Below are 25,216 nucleotides of genomic sequence, written 5' to 3' on the forward strand. Positions count from 1 at the left end.
ATCAGGTCCTATTTTTTCTGTTCTACAATTGATTTTTCCATCTCTCACTCAGCTACAGTTTGCCCTCCTCTTTGACTGACTGTCCCATATGTAACTCTGGCATACATACAGTACACACACACACACCACAGACCCTGGCACACCACAGCAGAGTGGTGCAGTGAGGCTGCAGTACCTCTCCTCTCTTACCTTGACTTGGCTCAGTGTGACAGAGAAGCAACAGAGCTTAAAATCTTTAATTGGCTCATAGATGGCAAATGGGCGAGACACACACACGCGCACACACACACATACACACACACTGTCTAAATGGTGAACTCATTAGTGGCAAACAGACAACTTAACTCTGTCAAATGGAAGTAATCTATTTTAACTGCATGTCTTGGCTCCCAGGAACTGCTGTTAAAAGGCTTCACCGCCTGACACAGAAAACCAGTTCTCTTCATTTTCTTCCACTTCTTATTTGAAGAAATATAATTGTGTGTTTAAAAACATCACTTCATCATTCTATCAGTCACATTTAGCAGAAAATGGTTAATTATTAGTACATTATTCTGTTATTCATGGACAAAAACCAAACATTAATTGTATGCCCAATTTGTACTAATTTCCTGAAAATTAAAGAAGGAACTGTTCGGTTGCCAGTTGCCTACACTCTTGAAGATTCCCACAAAGCAATGAAGAGTGGACACATACCTGAGAACAGGCTGGATTAAACACCTGCAAACACAAGAATAGCAAGACATATGATAGTGTCAATGGCAATTCATGAATCCCATTACTGACATGTGAACGAAATGTCTTTGTATGTAAAGAACAAAGTATAATTTGCCATTTAGAAACATTCCTAATGTTCTGTTGATTCGATTCATCCTGAACTGCTTTCACAAATGCACCGAAGTCTGCACATGATGCAAAAATGTTCCCTGACATTTTTCAAATCTTTTCCTGACAGCCTCTTGGTCAAATTCCTGTAAAAAATATGAGTGAGGCGGCACCAAATAGCTCACTTGGTAGAGCTGGTGTTACTGGAGGACAAAGGGCCTTTGCAGTGACCTGAGTTTGATTCCACTCGTGGTTCTTTGCTGCATCTCTGCCCTCTTTTTTCATATCACAGTCCTGCCTGACAAGTGCAAAATATCTAAAAACAAGGAGCAACATGGGGTTAAATCGATCACTTGCTCGACCTCAATGCATTGCAAGTGAGATTTGTTATGTTTTACTTGTACATTAGCATCACATGCACATCTCATCATGCTCGTCATGTGCATTTGTGATTTAGCTGATATTAAAATTAATAAATCTCAGTTTAATTCCATCATATTAAGTCCTGTTGAATTCCAGTCACATTTCACTGCTGGTGGTTTGTACAACATGAGCAGCCAGCAGTGGAAATGCCGGCTGAATACTGAAGGCTGGGTTTAATGAGGAAAATTAGCTGAACATGGGCCAAAGAGCACAGAGCCAGGATAAAAGGCTTAAGTCACAGGAAAATGCTTTCCATTATATGGCAGGTGTTTCATTGAGGGGAAGATGTGAGTGATCACGGCTAACAAACACCAGCCAGGTTGCAGGAGAGGACGCTGCAGAGTGCAGGTTATGTACCCATAGTTAAGAGGTTTAGACATGAACACACACTCAATAATAAGCGCTACCAATGAGATTTTCCCTCCAAGATATAGCTTTTTTATCATTTAACTATTTAACGAGTTTTGTGCCTTTTTTAATCAGAGTGTGTTTTGTCGGAGGAAAGAAAGATAAAGTATGAGCCGCTGATGCTTAAAACAACAAGGTTTATTAAATTGTGGTTTGTATGAGGTAGTGATGCAATGACCCTCTCTGAAAACATGGCCTTGAGTGTGGTATACTTGTTACTGTAAATTCACATATCTGTAGCTACTGTATTTATGTTTCTAGCAACTTTAACTTTTACTCCACTACATTTTATCTAACTACCTTTGTTACTTGTTACAATCAAATAACATCAGAAGAAGAAGAGCTGGTAATGTCTGGATATTTATATTGAGTTTTTCTAGTCTTGAGCTACTTCATTCTACAGTTTTCACCCATTCACACACTTCAACATGGGGTTAAGTGTTTTGCTCAAGGACACATATAGACTAGCAGAAACAGAAATTGAACCCACAACCTACCACCGAGCTACCGTTGCTCAATCCTAACTCCTTTTTCAATACTTTTACTTCTAAAACTTAAGTACATTTTATATCTGAAAATGACTAATAAAAGTACAGTAAATGTCATATACTTTTATACTTAAGTGATTTCAACTTCTACCAAAGTCATTTTATGGTGAAATACTTGTACTTTTAATGACGTATCCCTTTAAGGTACTTTATACAAGGTTGAGTGGGGACACACAGAATAAAATCTTTATTTTCAGATTATGTTCTTTGCTTTATTTTGCAGATTATACATCCTTTTTTTGACTCCCAAAACCAAATTAATTTTTAGCTTGTAAAGGTCAACTGCTGCCTCATGTGGTAAGTTTGTGCCACTGATGAGTCACAAAATAACTCACTGTATATATTATAATAATAACTCAATATGAACTCACTGATGGAGGCAGCAACTGATCAACAACTCTGTGATGTAGTTTATTTTCTCTGTGGATTATACGTTGAATTTGAAAGTACTTACTGCTTTGATGTCCTGGAACTGCCAGACTATTCATTATACCACCGTGTGAATTATAAAAGCCACATCTGCACAAACAACCCTTACAATTACTATCATTACACAATAGTTCAATCTCAGCTGGACATGAAACAATAGATTAAGCTTTATTTCATCAAGTATTAACACTTTTATGTTTGCTTCAGAGCTTATTCCAGACGCCCTGCATCTTAGGACAACAGTCTCGTTTCAAATCGAGCTCGTGGTCAAAACAGACCAACATTCATGGTCTGCTGCTGCTGTTTCTACACATTACTCCAAAGCACATCGCTGTAGTGACTGCACCACATGCTTCAATGACCTTCCCTTTACAGTTGAGTCCAAGGATTAGTCAGCCAAAAAGCTCTGGGCCAAAATCAATAAACCCCCTAAACCATCAACAGCAGTGAACATCAGTGAGACCTCACTTCCATCAATCCTTTCAGCTCCTGAACGCCAGCAGGCCGCTGTTCAGTCGTTTGGAAGAGGGGAAGGATGCAAACTGTTTAATCCCGGGCCAGTCTGGAGGGAGAATTAAATATCGTGTTCTATAGTTACACTGAACAAAGAAAGGTTAATGACTCCCTTGTCTTGACACGCATGAGGATTATATACTTTCAAGGCCCTTCAGAGCAACACAGTACAGTAGATGAGATCGCCTGTGTTAAGAAGTAATCATTCGTCGAGGTGACATGTCTTTTAAAATACATCCAGGTCCTCCTGTTATCTGTCACGCTCATGTTCTCTGAAAAGTCTCTCAGTACTTCCTCACTGCGTTCCAAGCTCTCAGTCCTAGCGTTGAAAAAGTGACCCTTTAATTTGATCTTTTCCTTCACAGGTTTAACCTCTAAACATGTGTTGCTCTTCATACATTCTGCAGCCATCATGTTCTGCTCTGCTTTCCCACACATTGTTGAGTGGACTGTATATTGTTTTGTGTCATGTATTCTGCATATTATTGTATTATTGTTGTGTCTGCAAACTCAGACCAACTCACTTTTTTTTTAATTATCACAATCTTTTCCTTCTTCTTCGGGCTGTTGTGGTCCTGTGATTCTTTTCAGCACCAGTATTTAAAAAAAATTAATTAGACATATTGGAAAAAAAATTAAGTTTAATGTTGGAAATTAGATCCCTGAGCAACATAATGTGCAATATGAGATTATTATTTTTGCAGTATGGTGTTAATCTGTTTCAATTTTCATCTCTTCTTTTATTTTATTTCTTCCTAGTTGGAAATCTATTTTTATTATGATTATGCAGGATAAACTGTAGAGGACATTTATTACATGACTGTGACATGTCATGTAACATGTGACATCTGGTTGCTAAGCCACCAGCTCATCAGCACCAAGAAATACAGTATGTCACTCTGCTCCGTGTGTGTCCGAGGAACAAGGACTGCTGTGTCCTCTTCGGTTGTTTATGGAGTCTTTTAATTGTGTAAAGCACACAGACCTCATTATCCCTTGTCAGCGACACAAATTCAACACCCTGCACTCATTATAATAATAACCATTAATTTGCAAAATCCCAGAACCATAACGCGGACGTCAGGACACTGTGACAGTGAGCCGGCAGCACCTTGAAGCCTGTCAAAAGGGCTAATAATCTTGACCTGCAGATTATAATGTTGTAAACTGAGCATCGTCCTTGTCTCTGTTTTTAAATAGTGTGCATTGGAAGAAAACTACTGAGAAAAATGTTTTTCAGTAACATAAAATTTCAGAAACCTGGAAATGATGATGCTTTCAAATGTCTTGTTTTGTTCACAAACCAAAATGTTTCAGTTTGAATGATTTCTTTGTTATATGGAGCACATTTAGCAAGCTGAAAAATCTGAAAACTTGTTCTCTAATTATCGAACCAATTTATCCAATATATATTTTAACCTTTCAGAAGAAAATTTCCAAGGTTAAATCAATTATCTTTACTCTAAGAAAGGTTTCCCCCTCACAATTATTTTTAAACTCCCCTCAGTCTCTTCCCCCTGGTGTCTGAACTGACTGATGAAGTTGCTGTTGAGCATCACTGTGCAGTACCGCCCTCTACTGGTGTCACCAGTAGAGGGCGGTAGCTCATTTCTTAACAAAGTAGAGGAAACACCAGAAGAAGACAGTGGCACAACAACATTACGGAAGCAATGGCTAATGGCAAGGTCGGTCCGCAACTTTTTAATGTCAACCAAGTCTCCTGTTCTTTATCAGCTTTGCCCGTTTATTCATCAAATACGCATATTTTACTCTGCCTTTCCACAAGCATGGATAAACTTTCGCTTGTGAATGAAAATGAAATGACAGGCAGACAGTTTTCAAGCTATTTTAGCTTAATGGTCGTTAGCCAACTAGCCTACCAACATATACACACTGTACATGGTGTATACGAGTGTTTTTGTGTCATATAAAACACTTAAAAGTCGTCAAAAATCGACTAGAGGATATGATAGTGTCCAGATGATAACACATAGCTTAACAGGCCAATTACATATTTTTAATTTGAGCATTTATTAAGAAGTTTGGGAAGTCATTTTCTCCTGCTGTCACATTGAATTGAATGCAGAACTTAACTTGAAGGGTGTTGTCCACAATATTCCTGTGGGCTCTATTTATTGAACTTATTTATGTATTTATGTGTGTATTCTTAGGTATTTATCACTATTTTTTTTTCTTTTATTCCCTGTATTTTTAGTTATTTTCCTTTTTTAACCCAGTTACATTAAATGTAGTGCTTATTATGTTCTCTCAGTGAAACTGTGGAAACTGAAGGGGATAAATAAAGTGATCTAAATAAGACAGATACTGTGTAAATGTGTAAAACGTTCAGTACAGTAATCATTTTGTCTCAGAGTCAGTTTTTTTTACTTTACATAATATTAAAACTTTTAACTAAATTTATCGCTGTGGCTGATGGGTGTAGTTCATTACAAATTGTGATGTTATGACTGTACTAGCTGCTCTAAAGAACCACGCAGGGCGCTCCAGATAGAACATTGGTCATTGTGCACATTAAAGCACACAGAAACCATTACTTTATATCTGAAATATTTCATGAATTGATATAATGATCTACAATTTGTTTAAACCAAAAGTAACCGTTTGTCTGTGTCTGTTAATGCTTGTGTGTGTAGGATCCTCTGAGTCAGCTGAAGGATCAACTGGAGGACATTCAGAGACGAGTGGAGGATGAGATAAATATTGGGGTTCCTCCCGTGAGTTGTGCCCATGAGCCAGGCAGCTCTATAAACTAAAAACCCTGATGCCAGTGTATAGTTGTACATATGAAACTACTGCTCTCACTGCCAAGTACCTGATCGGATCTCTCTTCTTCTTTCCTCTCTAGGGAGGCAGTCTCCTCGCCTCTCCTTTCCTGAAGGGCTTTCTGGCCGGGTACGTTGTTGCTAAGCTACGCTCATCAGCTTTGCTGGGTGTTGCCGTAGGAACATGTACAGGGATCTATGCAGCACAGAATTATGCTGTTCCCAACATTGAAAACACCGTCAGAGACTACATAAGCAACCTGAAAGCAGGACGCAAATGAGAAGAGAGGAAGAATGAATAAGAGTCCAAAGAAAAGAGGGGAGAGAATGAGAGACGGCTATAAGAAGAGGGTGTTGTTGCAGCCACAAATGGGAACAGACATGCATTTCAAAACATCTTCAACACATTTGAGTAAATCGGAAAATGTGTCACACAAAAAGTGTCACACAAACTTAGAGTAAGGTGGTTTGTTTTTTTACTTTTTAAAAAAGGAATCTTGTTACATTAAATCTCAACCAAGTCCTGCCTGAAACGATAAGAACTGCTTTCTGAAAATTAGATATTTTATCTCCTTACAGGAGGACTATCACTTTAGAGATATTAGTGTATATTTATCTTTGAGTGGTTTTGCCCTTGTTTTCACATCATAGTTGCAGTCATGCAAGTGGTAGCTTCTGCCCTCTAATGGTCAAACAGCAATTTTAGCAGCATTTGCACTTCAATGCTCAGAAGATTATAGAGCATGTCAAAATTCTCTCAGTTCACATCACATGATGATGCTTTGTGTAAAATCTCAGAAAACTTTAATTTTGGTCAGTGTTTCTCCTGCTAAATCATTTGTTTTATTTACTTTAATAGTCATCTCATGGAAATCACTTAAGGTAGACTTTTCTAGGTAGGAGACATGTCATTTAAACACTATTAGTATTAAAAAGGGTTTATTTAAATGTAGTATTCTCTATATTTCATCTCACAGTATAATATACAGAATAAGAAAGTTCATAAGCTGATGTATGAAAATATACACCAGTTATTTGTGTGCCAATATATATTTTAATTGCACTGTGACGCTTTAACAAAGCATGGGGTTGTGTGTTCTATGAAAAATATGTTTACTGTGCCTTTCACTACTTGTGAATTGATATCATCTCATGCCATTTGCGCAAATGCCTTTAGTTGATTGGCAGCTTATTTCACATATTAGGTGATTTTTTTTTTTGCACCTATTTAAGGATTTTGAAGCCATTTGTTGCAAAAATATCAAAAGAAATCCAGGGAAACTGACATATTTAAAATGTGGTGTCTGTATTTGATGTGTCCATAAATTATGCTGTTACGGTCAGTATGACATTGTACATTATGCTGTTTATCGTGAAAATGCATATATATACACCAAGGACTGGATTTGGAAAATGTAACCAATTTTCATTGGAAATATTTGACTTCTATTTTTGTAAATTTCAGTTTTGTTTTAATAATCTGCTCTCGTCAGAAATAGCTGTTTAGGTGAATTACAATCTTCCAAGAGAGAACCTCTTGTTTTTTCATGTGGTACACAGCAGAAATGCTGCTTTCTGATAATCCCAATGAGTGAAACTAAAGTGCAAAATCCCCTCATAACATTTGTAATAAAAAAATATAGCAAAAAAGACAGACTCCAGAGTAGTTTTTAGGGGTTTAATTGGTGTACGGATTCATTTAAAGGAAGTGATAAACACATACAAAAATACCCTTTCAATACATTTTAGAAACAAACATCTAAATGGCCTGTTTTGTTAAATGTTTCTGAGCAGAAAAACGGGTCGTCTGAAAGAGTGGTGCAGATTTCATTCAAAAAAGTCCTACCTGCTATGAATGCTATTAAAAAAAGATCACGATACAAATATGCAAATATAAATAAAGTGATAAGAAAACCCCCAGTAATGAGTTTGTTTGTTTTGAAAAAAAAAGAAGAAAAGTTTTCTGTACATTTTGTTGGGGAAACTGATGCTGGAAAAAGAGCCTGTATCCCTACTCTCTACTTGCTCCAATGAAGAGGGCACTTCTTTAGCATCACTTTACACTTATTATACATATAAGCTCTGTGCTGAAGGCCAACACAGAGAAACCCAGCTTCACACCATGAAGATGGAGGGTCGGGGCCAAGGCCAGGAAAAAGTTGTCTCCTTACCCCACCCCCACCTGTGGCCCCAGGAGATGCCTTTAAGAACCTCCACAGGAGGCGCAGAGAGTTAACACCCAAAACGAAGGGAATTCCACCTCTCCAACACATACACCGTCTATGCATGCACGCTCACACACTGCTGACCACAAACGCATGCATACGCACACAAACTGTCGCAACTTGTCAAAAAAAGACTCCAAACATTCATCACGTAGCACCACTAACTCTTTCATGGATGACGAACGGGGAAAAACGATCAGGACTCGGCTCGGTCGGGATCGGGCACCACGAGCAAACAAACCGTGCTCAAGAGTTGGTGGTGGAGGTGGTGTGGGGTTTGGTACAAGCCATATCCTGAACTGATTTTACTGTTTAGTCATCCTGTTGAACTGGAGGGGAACTTTGCAGGACCAAAACATCTGTTCAAACACAAAACTACCGTTTTCACTATAAGTGACAACCACTGATCAGACACTGGATTTTAACACGCCATGAAAAGTAAGCAAACCCATCAACCCTTTTCTTTTATGCAATGGACAGTTGGCGTGACACCGGTGATGCTGAATGGAACGATTAGCGGAGCGCTCTGACATAGTTCTAATGTTCTGTACTAAACCTTTCAAGAGCTAAATAAAATTTCAGACCCATTTGTTCAGTTCCAAAACAATCCACAATGCTTCCATTTGCTGTCACTCGTTATATTCTTGCTCCTGCTGGTCTGACCTGAGAAGCACTGATGTCACTGGGCATCTATCATCACCAACACGCCGCAATTCCAGTAATAATCTGGAGTCCTCTTTGGGGGAACATGAGGGGCCCAAAAGAGTTGCGGCTGTTCTGTCATAAGCAAACCCATCCATAAATCCGCCCCTGCAACTGTATCCAAACCTATACAATGTTTACAAAAAATATCCAGCACTGGAGACACTTTTTGCACAAGCAGTACAGGGGGAAAAAATTACAATTTTTTAAACTTTTTTTTTACTTTTTAGATAAAACTACAATAGAATGCTCAAAAGACTTAAACAGTCATCTTTTGCTCTTTTTTAAGACAAAAAAAAAAAGTTATGTACATAAACATTTACTGTACAAGTTTCTGTTTGGGAGAGACGAGGAAAAAAACAAAAATTGGCATAAACCAGAAGTGCATATAGCAAGATCTGTTTTGGGTTGTTTTTAAATGTGTTAACTGGGAAAATAAAGATAAGTAATTTTTTCATTACTGCAGTGTATGCATGGAAAGAAGAGTATAAAAAAAATGTTGCTTATTTCTTGTCAAGATTTCTCCATGAAGTTGTGTTAAATGCCCTCTCGCAGAAAGTGACGCAGGGCAGAGGCAACATTGACCGAATCACCAATCCGTTGGCAAATCTGTAATCCGTGAAGATTTGAGGTGAGGTGTCTGTCCTGCTGCTTCACTCTCGAGACTAACTAATCAGGACGCACTCCCTGTCCTCGTGTAAAGTCACTGTCTCTGTGTTTGACCTGACTGTATAGCCCCACCTGCGTGTGTGTATATCCAGTCTGTTAGTCGTGTTCAGGATATGTGGATTCTGGCCTTCTCCGTTTCTTTCAGCCTCTTGGCCTGCTCCTCCAGAGTGGGGGAGAGGGGTCTCTTGGAAGATGCGCCGTTAAGCGGGTCAGCTCCTCGACTCACTAACGTGGGGATGGAGCTGCCGACAGGGGGCACCACGTTTTTGGATGACACGTGTTCTGCAAGGGAGGGCAAAAGACAAAAATATTGTTTATGTTGGTGCTCAAGCCAGCAATTCAGCATAGGTGTGAATTTGTGCTGTGCATTTATTTCATATTTCTATTATGGAATATTATTTGCTATTGGAAAAACACTACATTTCACAATAGCTTTTCTTCTCAGTGTTAAATATTAAACAATGTTTGTTTCATTTTTTAGGCTCGTTTATGTCTTGGAAACAGGTAGCCAGTAAAATCGTCCTAAAATAACACTTTTGAAAAAGATACTAATAAGCACATGCATGACTTCAATGCAACTCACTTGAGCCAATGACTGGAATGGACATGCCCTTCTCTTCACTGGTAGGAGGAGTGTCCGTGGCAAGGGTACCCTCAAAAATTGGGGCCTTGGGAGGTGTGATGCTGCGTGACATGGAAATGTACAATTAAACACCTTAGAAAGAAAGGAAAAACACACAATCAACACACAGTGCTGCTGGAACAAAAGTGGACACTCACTTGTGGCGGTTGAGGGCCAGTTTAATTGAATTTTTCACGACGCGGCAGCTGTTGCTGGCTGGGAGTGGGGAGGAGGCATCTGGGAGCTCCATGCTGGGAAGTCTCTGTGGTAGCAAACACAAACACACTTTAGATTTAGTAACCATTTCACAGAGGGTCATGATTATCAAAGCATTCAAGTATGACATGGTTTAAACAAAGCCGTCACCTGTGTTCTTGAGGTATCAATTGTTGGAATGGGTTTAGCTTTTGATCCAGAAAGAGGGGTCTAATAATGGAGAGACAATATGAGCAAATGTATGCATTTTTCAGTGTGGATTTACGTAAATAAAAATGAAAACAAAGAGACAAGATGACACCTACAACATTAGGTCCATCGCCTTGTGCGTGAGAGTCAGAGGATGGTGGATACGGCTCCTTGAATAAGGAGTCATCGTTGGGCACCTCCTGCAGCAAAAACGGTGCATATCAGAACTTGTACTCTGCTCAGTGAAACCTGTAAATCATACTCTGAAATTTGAGTGTACATTTACAAACAGCCTCGTCACCTCTGCGTCTTTATGCCTCTTGGCCAGGTCCTCTTGTGTAGGTGAGTGTGGTCTCTTGGTGACAGCTCCGTTGACCTCCGTATCCTCCAGGCCGTTGGGCTCTTCTTTGGGGCTACTGGAGGCACTGGGATTCTCACTGCTGCCAAGCACTGTGGTGGTGGTGGTGGTTGTGGTGACGGCACTGCTAGCTGGAGGGGAAGGAGGCTTTGCTTTAACTGAAGGTTCTTCACAATGAGGAAAAAGAGGGATTATAATGTATTATTCAAATGTTTTTATCCCCATTCCCTTGAATTAGTAGAGTTGTCAAACATTATCCCAATACAAAGAAACACGACTGTCAATTATAAACCACATAATCCAAACAACACACTGGACAGGAAAATATCTTGTCTATATTTAACAACTGTGGCAGTGACTCACTTGAGCCGATAACAGGAATAGACATCCCCTGGTCTGTAGCAGCTGGTGCTGCACTGGGTGCTGGGGAGCCTTCTATAAAAAGCTGCTTAGGAGGGCTGACACTGAAAAAATAAAACAACAAAATTTAGTGTATGTCACATGGTAGATGGATATAGCAGTAGTGGGGGGGGGGGGATTTACCACTGGATGCACAGAGTAAAGCAATAAAAGGAAACATAAATCTCAAGTACCTGTCATCTGTGTCAGATGCAGGTTTGGAAGGTTTCTCGGCTGGGGAGCTAAAAGGTGTCCCCGAGTCTGTGTCTCTGGAGCTGTCCAGGTGACTGCTGTCCAGAGACATCCGCTTAGAGCTCCCGCCGTTAGAGCTACGGTTCAACTCTGCTATGCTCTGCAGGAAAGACGACAGGGAGAGAAACACACATGACATTTACAACAGGGAAAGAAAATAACTGGAAGACTATTATGTCTAAATGTGTATGAGCTTGGAAATCTCACCCTCTTCTTTTTCTGCACCACTTCAGGAGGAAGATACTGATGGAGCTGCTTCTTCTTTACATGTGTTGCTTCAATCTTCATCCCGTCCTTCAACATGTTGATGTTGTTGGCTTGTCTGTACACTGTAGAGAACACGGCATTTACAAATACAAGTTACACACATTTGTCCCAACAAAAGAAAAATGTGAAAAAGATGTCTATATCTGACACACTTCTGTAGTTACCAAAAACATTGGAGTATATTTTAATAATAAAAGGCTTAAAAATGTTTTGATACTGTATCCTTAAAAAGGTTCATATTTTCTTGATTACCACACAGAAACGATATATACATGTATGGCTTTTTTGCTATTATAAGACTTACCAGTGTCTGTGAAGGACTGGATGTCATACGTCAAGTCAATGTTCACACTCTCTGCATTCTCTACTTTCTTGAAGATAATGCCAATGAACCACATGGACACAAAGTCATTCCTGTTGCAGAAAAACACAATGTTCAAAATTAAGACATTTATGGCCTTGGGTTGATGCATAAACTTACAAATGCATACATATGCCTGCTGATAAGTAAACTTTGACAACAGTGGATTTCAGTATTTAACAAACCACACTAGCCTTATAGGCATCTTGGATCAATACACTCGGTCTTAAATATGTTATAAATATGTTGCTGGACACTTGAATTTCACATCAATAAAGTTACTTTCTATCCATCTATAGACACAGGTAAACTCACTCATTGCGGTTCTCCTTGGACCCGGGGAAGGACTGGGGGTTGACATGAGCCAGAGTGATGAACTCATTCCTCTCCAGGTTTCCGACCAGAACGCGGATCTTTGACTCCACCAGACCGATCCTTAGGGGAAAAACATTGCGAAGAACTTACATTAGTGCTGCTAATAAACACATTATCTCCAGATACTTGCTTTAAGGAATGGTGCACAACTGTCCCAGTTGTCTTAGCTGAAACGTAATAATGCAACATAGGAGATCTAGTCCTTCAACACTCACCATTCTAAGTGGTTTTCTTCTGTAGATGCACTGGCAGTAAGTACTATGTAATGCCTGCAGAAAAAACAGAAAATGGATTAGACCAATGATTGCTGTATCTGTGAAAACCACACAAAAGTTCCTTCATAACTGAAAAACTCTACCAAAATACAGTAATTATTATTGCTTACATGGCTGCTGTGCTGGTATAAATATCTGGTGACTTAATAGCTTAACTCCTCAATCTTGACCCTAGTGTTCACTCATAATCATGATTCAGCATCATTTTCTTGTACTACACAGTGAACATCCATCACATCAGAGCTCTGGTGACTGCGGCTCCAGTTGTTGACAATGAGCGGCAACATAAATAAGAGAAAAATGCAGTCTGACACGTTCTATTTGTCCAGCTTTGACCAATATCAGTTTCAATACGTACTTGTACTTCTGGAAAAAGTTGGGTGGCTCAAAGAGTTTGGACCATTCTGCTTTTCCCTGAAGAATCTCATCTGTGATGCTGAGTCCTGGTCGTGGCAAAGACACACATTTAAAGACCACCAATGCAGACAAAACTAATTAACATGATGCAAGAATATAATGTGCAGCATAGTTTCACTACATTCTGTATTACCATATTTGAACTCCTCGCTCATGATGGTGCGTGTTGATGTGGAGACATTGTATGTGGAGTTCTGCTGGGGATAGGCAGGCGTGATGATGGGCATCAAGTGGTATCTGTCAGATGGGTTCACCTAAAAATATGGTACAGGGGAGGGAAGGTTGGCTTTGGAATAGGAAACAAGCCTTCAACTCGTGTGAGCACATTCATCAAGTGCGACAAGTGCCTGGCATCCCAGTCACTCTCTCTTTCTCTCTCTCTCATGCCCACACACACACCCAATTTACTTAATCTCTAATACAACTGAGGAGGTCTTCATATCCCCGCATTTGCATTTTATTCAGCGAGTAGAAAGATAAAGAAGCACAAACTACACAATTTACAGGGTTAGTTCTATAAGGATTTACGCCATTTAATTTTAATTAATAAAAATAAATATATTGTGCACGTCAGCTCAAAACACTCTTGTGTATTTATGCTATCATTTCTCATACTAAACAGGATTAATTACATAGCAAACAGTTGAGAATTGATTTACTTTGTGTAACTACACTTTCAGTTTTAGATTGGCCGGACTATGACTGCATTAAAATGACAACAATTGACAATTAAAATGTGTTTATTGCTGAAGGGACATGACACACATGACACGTGTTTTCAGTTAATGCAATAGACACATAGGTTTGGGAGAGATTAATTTGATTTATTATGAAAAATGCTGAAAACAAATTCAAATAAATATATTAAAAGCCTGGACCCGAAAATAATCAAATGGTAGCGTGTCTTGCACATCAAACAAGAGTTAACGTCATGAGAATATCCTTCACAAACATTCACCTATAGACACTGCAGTTGTACAGTGAAGCGATTTTAACACAAATATCAAATCTGCTGTGCCATTAAATTGCTTATGCGTTTTACTGAAGGGATGCCTCTTTCTGAAAAGATGTCCAAGTAGGAAGTCTTCCCAGCTCCAAGCTGCTTTGGGAAGCATCCTCCGAGCGGATTTAAGAGCTTTGGAACTCGTGAAGGGTGACCCGATCAATGTCGTGGTCACATGAGGACAAAGGAATGAGGAGAAAAGAAATAAAAGACAACTGGCCTTTTTCACAGCAGCCTTTTTGACATCACACCAAGGGAAAAGCACAGGTGTAGATGATCAAATGAATAATGGCTGGGTTCCATTTAGCCTCCTTAGTTTCAAGGTGCTCACTGTCACACTGACTACTTGAACTGAAAAGAGCTGTTACTGTAATCAGTAACACCTACGCTTTTCCACCAGTGTCTAAGTGGCTGCAGTGAAAAAGGCTAATAAAGGTATGTGTTCTTATAGCTATTTCACTTACTATATAATACAAACAAAATTCATAACTCTCTTCTCTAACCAGATGGTATTTTTTGTGCATGCACACCAATACACACAACCACAGCAAAATTATTAACACAGGGAAATGTGACAGTGGCGTCATACTCACTCTAGGATCCCACACAGGTAAATTCAGATTACTGTCTTCGGGCTGTTTCAGTAACACAGGATTTGGCCACTCCCTGAAGGATGGAAATGATGAAAGTAGGGTTAAGCTAATGCAATGCAATGCTGCCATCAAGTGGTACAAACATTAACTTAAAGTTAGAAAGAATCAGGTTCTTACCATTTAGAGAAAACCAAAAAGAACTTGTGAACGAGTGTGGCAGCGACAGCATTGGGATAGAGCTGGCAGGTCCTGGCCACAAGCATGGCCCATGACACTCCACCCAGGAAACCCAGCATGTTTGAGTAGATGCCACGACCTGCAGTCGGAACACATCATTACAAGCCAGTGTTAGTGTAAAAAAAAATCTTCATTAGGTAGATTTTTTTGCTGCTGCAAGAAGTGTGCCTGTTTATCAAAACAAGTCTGCGTTTTCATTGTATCAAGTACAATTTGTTTCAATGGAGGCAATCGTAATATCACTTTTTAAAAACAACAACTCAGGGCTACTTGAAGGTTAACATATCTTAAATTCCTCAAACTTGGGCTAATGCTTACAACACATGGAACCGTAAAAGCAGACTTGCAATTTAAGTAGTTCTGAATCCACTTACGTTTCGCCCATAGTTTGATGGCTCTCAATGTCAGCCTGAAGTTTTCTTTGTTTGGCACCAGGTACAAAATTTCATCGGTCACTCTACAGCCTGTAATTAAAAAAAAAAAACAAAAAAAAAACAACAACAAATAAATTAAATATAAATCTTAAACAAGCATCACACTGGTGTTTCTCAAAAGTTGATTTATTATTGGGGGTGCACCACAAATAATGTCAAGAATCTAATTTCAATGTAGAGCAACCCTTAAGACAATCTATGCACATTTTTCTCTTCCAGTCACAAGCCATGTTTGAGGACAAGAGAGATCTTGAGTAACACTGCTCAATCATGTCAATCCCAACAAACAATATAATACAATAGGTTTCCCATATGTTCTGGATGTGTTATAAAAGTAAAGTGATTAAGAAATAATTATACAGTATGGCCATTGTAGCGCTGCTAAAACAACAAGTCTAATGCCAGTCTATAAAATCAGTACCATTAAGGCTGCGGATACATCGAATATCCAAGTTTCTCAGGATGGAGTCCCCCCTCAGGTCCAGGTTGTCTGGAATGGATTGTAAGGCCAGTCTGGCAAAAAGCAGGTCAATCTACAATGACACAAATACAGGAAGACACAGCATAGCCATTAAAAAAACAATACTGACCTACATCTGTTCAAAAATGGCAATGACATCATTAATAGGCAGTCTGTATTTGGTTATGCATTATCCATATGTTCCACTAGGTAACATTGAAACCTGTAATATGATAATCAGTCACTGAGAACATATGATGGTTTTCACAGTAACTTACCTCTATTCCATCAAACTTGAATTTTATCACAGGTACAAAAGCATCTTCAACAGCCTGTACAAAACAAAAGATAACAATGTCAAAAACAATCAAGCTGCTGACAATATTATGATATGAAATACCCAGAGTTCCTACACATTTTCTATTTCAAAATTCCATACTTTTCCAGACTCAAATATCCAGACTTCTCAGAGGATTTTTTCAATCAACTTTAAACATCTGAATACCAATTGTTTTGTAAATAAATGGTCGTAGAAAGCCTTCACTCATTTTTAATGAAGCCAGCCCTCGGAAAACTTGCATCGACCCATGACACTGTCGACAATAGACGGCTGGCTTGACGACACGTATGAAAAAAAAACTATCTAAATGTTTATAACACAAAGTTCTGTTACAATTGTTTTAGAGCAAACTCATTACTCCGACAATGAAAACCTCATCCTTTAAAAGACTTTGTCTCTGAAACCTACAGACAAATTTCTTGCACAGTGCTTTAACGCTGTAAAAGCATCATAGACTTACCCGCAAGTCTTTGATTTCTTCATGCTGTTTCAACTTCTCAAAGAAAGACTGGAAAAAGTCACTTCTCTCTACGTGACGTGGAGCCACACATAAGGCATCGATATCAGCTCCTGTAACAAACAGTTATTTTTATCAGTGAAATCTGTTTCTTAGTAGGTTAAATGGTGGGTGGACTTCACTATCAAACTGATAAATACAAGAAAGAAAGTTGCTTCACTACACTCCCTTCACAGTAGAAGGGAGTGTAGTGAAGCATCAAGGGTAAACAGCTCTACTAAGATTATGAGAAACTAAAGCCTATACTTGTTTTAGTAGATATTATGCACCAACTTTTTTTCAGTAGCTTTTCTTTGTCTGCACTCCTCTACAATCAAGATGACTCACAACTGGGATATAAATAATTTCCAACATTTAAGGGGAAAATGATTGGGCAGGTTTCACATTCATGTTATCCAGAAACGCAACTGGCTACAGAAAACAGAGCATCAGCAACAACAGGTAAGTGTTGGTCAAATGGTCAAACACATAAATGTAAGTGTCAAACACATTTTCTCCCATGTAGGTGAAAACACAAGGACACAATTATACCAATGCCATCAGCCGAATGTAGTGTTTGGGCAGAAGTCAAACCCCAAACTAGTCTTTTAAAAAAAAAAAACATCAACAGCAGGTGACTATGACCATGCCGGCCATGTGCTTTGGTGTGGTCAGCATGAGCTTTTCAAGAAAAAATTTTGCTTGCATGTTTAGACAGTGTCAAGTGTTGTGTGGCAGTAATGACCTGTTATGTCTTTTACTCTTTGCTCCTTTTAAATCTAGATGTAAAGAAGTTGATGTTCTAATCACAGTTTAATACTCTCTAACAATGTCATGGCATAAAGTAGTGACAGTGATTGACAGCTGCATTGATTCAAGAGCCGCAAATACCTTTTGTGTGCACACCAAGACGATAAGAGCCAAATGTAAATATCTTGCCCCCAACACAGCTAATAGCTGATGGTGGAAGATTCTGTGGAGAAGCATAAAATGGAGGAGAAATTAAAAATGTGTGATATATTGCTTTAGGATTTTTAATAAAATACCACAGAACATACCTTTAATTCACTGATCTCTGCAATCCACTCTTTAACAAAGTTATTTAACTTTCCAAGAACTGCAAGCCTGAAATGAGATACAATTTTAAGCAGGAGATTATCATAATGCACTCCTTTAACCTACAGTCAAACTGATGAACTGAAATGAAGAGACTCTGCACTAGCGCTGTTACTTTTTCCGAAAATTGTGCTTGACCAAATGTGTGTCTCCTAATGTGTTCGAATTGAACCCCACACCACCACTCACTACAACGCCACAAATCTCAAGATTCAAAGCACTTTATTTGTCCCCGAGGGGCAATTTAAGGCACGTAGAGCACATTTACAAGAGACAAACATACATATCGACATCTCAACTTTGCAAATTTATAAATTCGGTTGTCTTATATGTCAAAGCAGCAAGGCATGCAAAATAAGCAGTAACAATGAATACTGTAAGTGCATCCATTTAAATAGTTAACACCATACAGCTAATATGCCCTATATAAAGCATACAATATGATTAGATATTATTGTATCCAATAACATAATTAGTAGGAGATGGCACACAAATGTAAACATAAGTAAATATAAAAATCAGCAACTACACATACAGCTATTTAAAAACACTATGTAGATTGAAATGGCATATAATACAAAGCACAATTGTATGAACTGATCCTCACCTGTGGTTCAATTCTTCTTCATCTTCAAACACCCCAAAAGGTTTCATAGCATCACAGAGTTTTTTGGTGTATTGGTGGTCAATTTCTCGTGGCGGTGCAAGGCTAATGGCAGAAGTGATACCATAGTGTTTCTGAGGCTGCTGCCCACCCGGCATGGTGCTGCGAGGGAACACAACAGGGAAACACGGTGTAGAGCATGAAATGACAGCTGCTATACAACTACACTATTACTACGGTCATCATTTGATGTCACAATTTCTTAAATTTAACCAGGTGTAATGAACAAGACGGGGAACTGACAAATCAACAGGCCACATGTGTAACGTGTATTTGGTACTACATGTACCTCCCATCCCTATTACCGCGAACCCATGTTTAAAAACTTAGCTACATGCTATAACACCGATACGCTCAATTTACATTAGTTAAACAAGCACCTCAACAACTTAACACACACGGACACACTCTAAATCCGAAGAATGGGTTTAACATAAAGTGCAGAAACGTGTTGTAAATAAAATACTATTTAACGTCAGCGGGTGGCAAATTACCATTAGCTGCGATGCTACAAACATCCTGGAAGCGCTACCAAGTTAGCCAAATTAGCAAGTTTGCAAACGTTCGCTGGTCGATACGGAATAATTTGCTTGACTAATGACCCGCCTGCCGGTCGTACGTATTTACAAGTGTATACTTTATCAAACATAACCAACAAGTGTACTCGAATTTAGGCATGTTTCACTTAAGTTACCCAGCAACAAGCGAGGCTAGCTAGAAACAACGGCCACAGGCCTTGTTTGGTTGTTGTGACAGTTAGCTAACGTTAGCTTTTAGCCTATTCTTCAGGATTTTCAGTAACACGAACATAAACCTTCATCAAGGGAGAATGTACCACGTGCATTGCTTACCTTGACATCTCTCTCATGACACTCTAGAACACTCGTCCAGTTTTCCAGCTGTAAACCCAAGAAAAACAAAAACTAAGAGAGTCGGCAAGTGGAAATTGAAGCAGCCTCGACCTGATTACAACAATGGTCTCTTTCCAGAGAGCCGTTCAAACCTTCCCACTGAACCGGAATCACTTCTTGTGAGATAACACGCTAGTTCGTAACCCTGAGAGAACTCTCATATCCAAGCGGTGAACGAAACGCACGGGCGGCTTGGAATGCCAGTTGCTAAGCAAAAGTTTAAATGCTGCGGGACGTTTTATTCAAAACTACAAATCTAACGGCGTCTGCGTGCCGCACGCGCTGCACCTGGGAGGCGCCTCCTCACTAGGCCACAAATCACGTGATTACTGAGGAGGCCTTGATGCTGCGAGCTGCTCAGTTAGCGTAGTTAGCTTGTAGCTGCTACATGACACCTCTCTCGCCAAGGTGGGTCAGGTCAGGAGTAAAAATACAGTAAAATACGAGATGCATGAACAAGGCATTAGTGAATAATCACTAAAGCTAATGCATTATACATCGGGCTTACGGTACGTAAGTAAATTAATATAAACTGCTGGGTAATTGTTGTTAGCATGTTGTAACAATTGTATACAGCATATTACAAATTATGTTAAGTGGTTCTCCTCAAAAAAAAAAACTTTTTAGAGAGCCACCTAAATCGACGTAACCACTAAAACAATGTTATTGTCCTATTTGTTAAAGTACATTAAAATAAATAGTCTCAGTGACTTAAAAATAGGATAAAAAATTGCAAAGTTTGTGGAAAGTTTAAATCCTGCTCTTCAGGATATGCCTCCTATCAGCGTGGTTCCAATAACCAAGCTTGGCTGTCGTGAAAACTTCTTTATTTACTCAAGAAAATGGTAATTTAAAAAAAAAATGCAGTGACAGGACCTGTCACATGTGCTATCTGCTTCCTGGTATCGTTATTGTGCTTGTTCTCAGTTATTTGAAATGTGGACTCACCATTTGTAAATATGTGACACCAAACACGGTGACACTGCAAATTGACATGCCACGTCCGGTGTGAATGCAGCATTCTTTGTTTCAAAGCCATTTTGATGACATCACATACAGATTAAGGTCATCATCACTTAAAATGACATGGCTTGGAGCCCCCTCATCTATCATACCTGCAGTGGAAATTAGATGATAAATTCTACCAGTAAGTTCCAGTCGGCTGTGTACTCAGAAGTCCAACGCTACCCTCCACAGTTCAGCGTTCCCAGTCACATTTTGGAGTCCCTAATAAATTAAGGGATGCCGGACAAGAACAAACAAGCTGGGGAGATGAGAGGAGCATTGAGAGAGAGGAAGAGTCCACAATTAAGGCATTAATATTAGTACAAAATAATGAGGATGAGCATGAAGGAGAACTGTGATTGGGAGCTTTGAACTTTGGAGGGCAGCATTCAACCTCTTGGTGTGAACCCCCTGCCAGAAAGTATTGTCAGAAGAAAGGCTGATTCAAAGGTTATGAAGAACTGAGAACTTTGATAAATTACTTCAAACTGTGATTATTAATTATTATTAATAGTAGAAGAGCTCATAACTAACATAGCTCCTTAAACACAGGTAATGACAATTATACAGTGACATTTGTGACCAAGACAATGTAATGTAAAAACTATATTCTGTAGGTCAAATAAAGCCTTCATGTGAATAAAGTGTTGTGTTGTTTGTTGCTTTGTACTGTTGTGTCCACCAGGGTGCATCTATTCACAGAAAAACAAAATAAGGTAGATGGAAGGAAACTGGAAATCAACCAGATGGATGAATAAATAACATTTGTAAGATATTTCTTTTATTTTAAAGGTGACAAAAAGGTCACTTGTTTAACCATTTTCAAACACACACCCACTTAGTGCAGCCATCCTTTTAAGTACTCACATTGACTTTCATTCATTTGAATCAGACATTTTTTTTCTTGCCAAGTACATACAAGGAGTTAGTCCTGGTGTTTTGGTGAATTTAAATAGAATAAAATGAAGTAAAATTTGAAAATAAAAATAAAAACCTAATACAGTATCACAAACACAAAGTATTTACATAAGATGCAGTGGGTTGAAAGGAATTATTGTTGTTATTTTTTATATGGTTTGCATTAATATGACAGATAAATCTTCATTTGTTAACATTAATATAATGTGGGCTGAATTGTGGGCTTGTTTTTATGTGGGGGGCAGGGCAGGAATGCTGTTCATTCTGACAAAGCCTTATACCTAACCTTAACAGCAACCAGTTAATGCCCAGCCCAAACCCTAACCTAATCATGATTGAAATCTTAACCCAAAAATTAACCAGTTCCTTAAAAATGAGATTCTGTCTCATTAGGACCAGGTTTTGGCCTCCATGAGGCCTACTGGTCCCATCGTTCAGTTTCCATGCCAGAAAAGGTCCTAAAGTGCTGTTCTTGTCACACGTTGATCTAACCGTAAGGGCTTTCCACTAGACACCTACTGCATTGGCACAGTTTGACTTCAAGAGAGCTGCATTCCTCTTGATCTGCAGAATTGCAGCTTGACAACACGTTAATAGTTAAGACAGTAGAAGCAACCTTCGACCTGTTTAGGTAACAAAGCTCCTCCCCACTTCTACAACCTACAACCACTTCTGCATTTTGGACTTTCAGTGTCAGTTTCATTGTTTGAACCGGTCAGACTTGCAGTCTGTTCATAGATTCGTACAAAACAGAACTCGGTCAAAATAAATAAAAAAAATGAGCGACAATTCTTTTCTCGTGAATGTGGACAAGTGGATTGCAGAAAACGAAAATGCTTTCCTGCCACCAGTGTGCAACAAGCTCATGTGAGTACAAGATTTTACATTATGCTTGTAATTTTAGCCTCATTGTCACATGTGTGTGTAATTATGTTTCTCTTTGCAACAGTTAAGGCTTAAATAATGTGAGGAGCGACCTGTGCTTTAACTCAACAATTCATTGCCAATGCCAATGTGAGTGCTTGATTCTGTCTTTTGATTCCTCAGGCACTTTATGCAGTTGAATATCATGTTTGTTGGAGGTCCAAATACTAGGAGGGATTATCATATTGAGGAGGGGGAGGAGGTAAGAAGATAGTTCTAATTTGTCATATGCTAAATGTGTATAGTGGATTTGTTTGGTAGTTTATCATAATTAGTGCTGAGTGATCTTTCATGCTATGAGAGCAGTGTGCTTCTCGCCTTATCTGAATCTTAAAAAGTGAGTAGTATATGTTTGTATTTAACCTCACTTGATGGCAAATACAAGTAAGTTTGATTAACAAAGAGGTTGAAAACTCATAAAAGTTAGCTGCTATGAGAGAATTGTTTCTGGCCGTATTTGTTTAAAAGTTATATTAAACTATTCCCCCTTGAGCCAGGGGCAAACTCCACTGCAATGTTGCAATACTTCAATGTCAAATAATTTCAACAGACTGTTATAGCTTCTTTTTTTGTGGGTTCCTACTGTTGTCAGAATCCTTTGCATTTTTAAGGTTAATGATTTCAAGGTGGAGAGAATGAATGACACCAAAGTGACATTTTGAGTTGTGTTTGATTTTCTGCACTACTTCAAAAATGTATTTCAAAATGTTGAAACACACCAGTTCTGCAGTGCACACTTAGTAATACAATTAATGAAGTTACAGATCATTCATAGTTTGTATTCTACACATTCTTTCTTGTGAAAAAACCTAATCCATGTATAGTATCCCCAACAGAAAAAATGTATGACATCATCAGGGTTTTCCATTAATTCTTCTTTGTCCTTGGCTTCCAATTTGAAATAGTTGTTCTATCAGCTAAAGGGCGACATGTGTCTGAAGGTGATTGAAAATGGAAAGCACAAGGATGTGCACATCAGAGAGGGAGAGGTGAGTTATGAGATTTTTTTCCCTTCCTTTAATATAATATTCATAATAAATCAGATTCCTAGTGTCCAAGTTTAAAGTCGTACATATTACTGTTGTCACTGCTCCTTTCAAGGATTATAGGTTTTTCTTTTATTAATAAAGATATACTTGACAGTAGAATTTGTTTAATGGTTCCTGTGACGCTTACTCTTTCCTATCTCATACATTCCGTCCTCATTTGTAGATGTTTTTGCTGCCAGCTCGGATACCTCATTCCCCACAGAGACAGGCCAACACTGTGGGACTGGTGGTGGAGAGAAAACGACTGTTGACTGAGACCGACTGTCTGAGGTTCACTCTTCTCTTTTCTCTTCTCTTCTCTTGCAGGTATTTAAGTTGATCAAAGTGGCCTTAATCACCTGTTACTGCTGTGTATTGCTGCTTTCAGGTACTATGTGGACAACACCACTGATATTCTGTTTGAGAAATGGTTTTATTGTCAGAATCTTGGGACCCAGCTGGTGCCGATAATCACAGAGTGAGATGTCTTTCCTCCAACACATGTATAAACCATCTCCATGCGCTCATATTATTTCTTGGACTACAGCCAGTATTGTTGTTAAAATTGTATGTACAGGTTCATGGGATCCATGCAGTGCAAATTAGGAAAGCCAGATCCAAGTGAGTTGGTCTAAAAAGAAATAGTGATTCCTGTTACACATTTCCACTAGTTGCTATGAGATTGTGTCTAAATGCTGTAAATTGTCATTTGGTAAATAGATGAAGTGTTCAGACAGCCTCCATTCCAGATGAACACCATGAATGTGATGTCGCCATTCTCCTTCAAGGACTGGTTGGACAAACAGAGGCCATTTCTGTCCAAAGGCACATCCATTGAGATTTTTGGAACTCCGTTTGAGACAGAGGTATTCACGATGCTGTAGCAGCCACATTAAGATCTAATATTTACTATTGTCTCATTAAGGCAACGCTTTAGAATGGCTTTTGCAGTTCACTTGGAGGAATCAGAGATGAATTAGTGTAAAAACTGGACAAATAAATTGACATATAAACATAACCTATTCTTTCTGTGTAAATGAAATAATCAAAATGAAAAAACTGTCTACACAATATCCATCCAAAACTATGTTATCATCTTATTGTAGTTTATATTATTTTTGAGTATCTTATGACCCAAACAGGCAGTGGCGTTTGGACCAGGACAGACAGAAACAACAGTGCCACAGAGTGATGTGTGGATTTGGCAGCTGGTATGTGCAGTTTACCCTGTAACTTCATAAGCATTAACAGTTTTAGTGCTGCTGTCCAAGAGTGTGATGTATCAATGTCTGACAATGTATTTTGTCCATCTTTCTTCTACGCTCGCATCGCCTTTTCTCTCTCTCTCTCTCTCTCTCTCTCTCTCTCTCTCTCTCTCTCTCTGTGTCTCAGGAAGGATCCTCCAGATTAACTATGAATAAGCAGGAGTTCACTCTCTCTGCAGGAGACAGTTTCATTATTCCTGAACAGAGCCAGTGAGTCAATATTAATGACTATGACAAACTGAAGATCCACATCACGAGATTAAAAATGTTGAAATTTCCATGTCTGAACACTGACCTGAATAACTGATCACTGGTTTCCTCTTCTGTAGGTATCAGTGGCAGAGAGATGAGGGGACAGTTGCTCTGTTTGTGGTTCAAAACCCTGAGCGGAAGAGACCATGAGCTGTCCATTCACAATTATAGGGTGTTTTAAGGGAGGAGAATGTCTAATTTTACAAATACACGCACTACTGTACCTTTTGATGTATGAGTAGATTATGTAACATCAAATACAGTGCAATCATATATGTAAATCAAATCACTGATATATGTTACATGCTTCTGTT

The 25,216-nt window shown here is 38.9% G+C and overlaps 4 protein-coding genes across 5 annotated transcripts; 2 read left to right on the forward strand and 2 right to left on the reverse strand.

Annotated features, from left to right (window-relative positions):
* The first annotated feature begins 4,814 nt into the window (after positions 1 to 4,814).
* LOC310933739 (SLC35A4 upstream microprotein-like) lies at positions 4,815 to 8,899 on the forward strand. The gene is made up of 3 exons (XM_083897291.1): positions 4,815 to 4,831; positions 5,801 to 5,881; positions 6,013 to 8,899. The coding sequence occupies exons 1-3, from the start codon at positions 4,817 to 4,819 to the stop codon at positions 6,208 to 6,210; spliced, it is 294 nt and encodes a 97-aa protein (XP_083753417.1). The 5' UTR covers positions 4,815 to 4,816; the 3' UTR covers positions 6,211 to 8,899.
* Positions 8,900 to 9,045: 146 nt separating this feature from the next.
* LOC310933735 (poly(A) polymerase gamma-like) lies at positions 9,046 to 13,627 on the reverse strand. Its single transcript, XM_083897286.1, has 14 exons — positions 13,390 to 13,627; positions 13,198 to 13,282; positions 12,780 to 12,833; positions 12,505 to 12,624; positions 12,133 to 12,242; positions 11,769 to 11,890; positions 11,504 to 11,661; positions 11,274 to 11,374; positions 10,854 to 11,041; positions 10,669 to 10,752; positions 10,514 to 10,573; positions 10,306 to 10,409; positions 10,109 to 10,209; positions 9,046 to 9,807 (listed from the first exon to the last, which is right to left on the reverse strand). The coding sequence occupies exons 1-14, from the start codon at positions 13,481 to 13,483 to the stop codon at positions 9,632 to 9,634; spliced, it is 1,557 nt and encodes a 518-aa protein (XP_083753412.1). The 5' UTR covers positions 13,484 to 13,627; the 3' UTR covers positions 9,046 to 9,631.
* Positions 13,628 to 14,297: 670 nt separating this feature from the next.
* papolg (poly(A) polymerase gamma) lies at positions 14,298 to 19,702 on the reverse strand (the record flags this gene model as incomplete). 2 transcript variants are annotated; one of them, XM_083897287.1, is made up of 10 exons in its annotated part: positions 19,451 to 19,702; positions 18,543 to 18,701; positions 17,878 to 17,944; positions 17,711 to 17,792; positions 16,784 to 16,893; positions 16,262 to 16,315; positions 15,945 to 16,056; positions 15,464 to 15,553; positions 15,030 to 15,168; positions 14,298 to 14,925 (listed from the first exon to the last, which is right to left on the reverse strand). In XM_083897287.1, the coding sequence occupies exons 1-10, from the start codon at positions 19,465 to 19,467 to the stop codon at positions 14,643 to 14,645; spliced, it is 1,113 nt and encodes a 370-aa protein (XP_083753413.1). In that variant the 5' UTR covers positions 19,468 to 19,702. The 2 variants fall into 2 exon arrangements, with proteins under 2 accessions (XP_083753413.1, XP_083753414.1); XM_083897288.1 differs by lacking the exon at positions 14,298 to 14,925 and having other exon boundaries at positions 15,026 to 15,168.
* A 2,509-nt stretch (positions 19,703 to 22,211) lies between these two features.
* Positions 22,212 to 25,052, forward strand: haao (3-hydroxyanthranilate 3,4-dioxygenase; the record flags this gene model as incomplete). Its single annotated transcript, XM_083897665.1, has 10 exons — positions 22,212 to 22,300; positions 22,481 to 22,559; positions 23,263 to 23,346; positions 23,570 to 23,676; positions 23,774 to 23,863; positions 23,963 to 24,006; positions 24,106 to 24,251; positions 24,528 to 24,596; positions 24,778 to 24,860; positions 24,980 to 25,052. The coding sequence occupies 10 exons, from the start codon at positions 22,212 to 22,214 to the stop codon at positions 25,050 to 25,052; spliced, it is 864 nt and encodes a 287-aa protein (XP_083753791.1).
* Positions 25,053 to 25,216: the final 164 nt, after the last annotated feature.

This window comes from Microchirus variegatus, assembly GCF_963457635.1.
Source record: "Microchirus variegatus genome assembly, chromosome: 11".
In the NCBI taxonomy this organism is placed as follows: Eukaryota; Metazoa; Chordata; class Actinopteri; order Pleuronectiformes; family Soleidae; genus Microchirus; species Microchirus variegatus.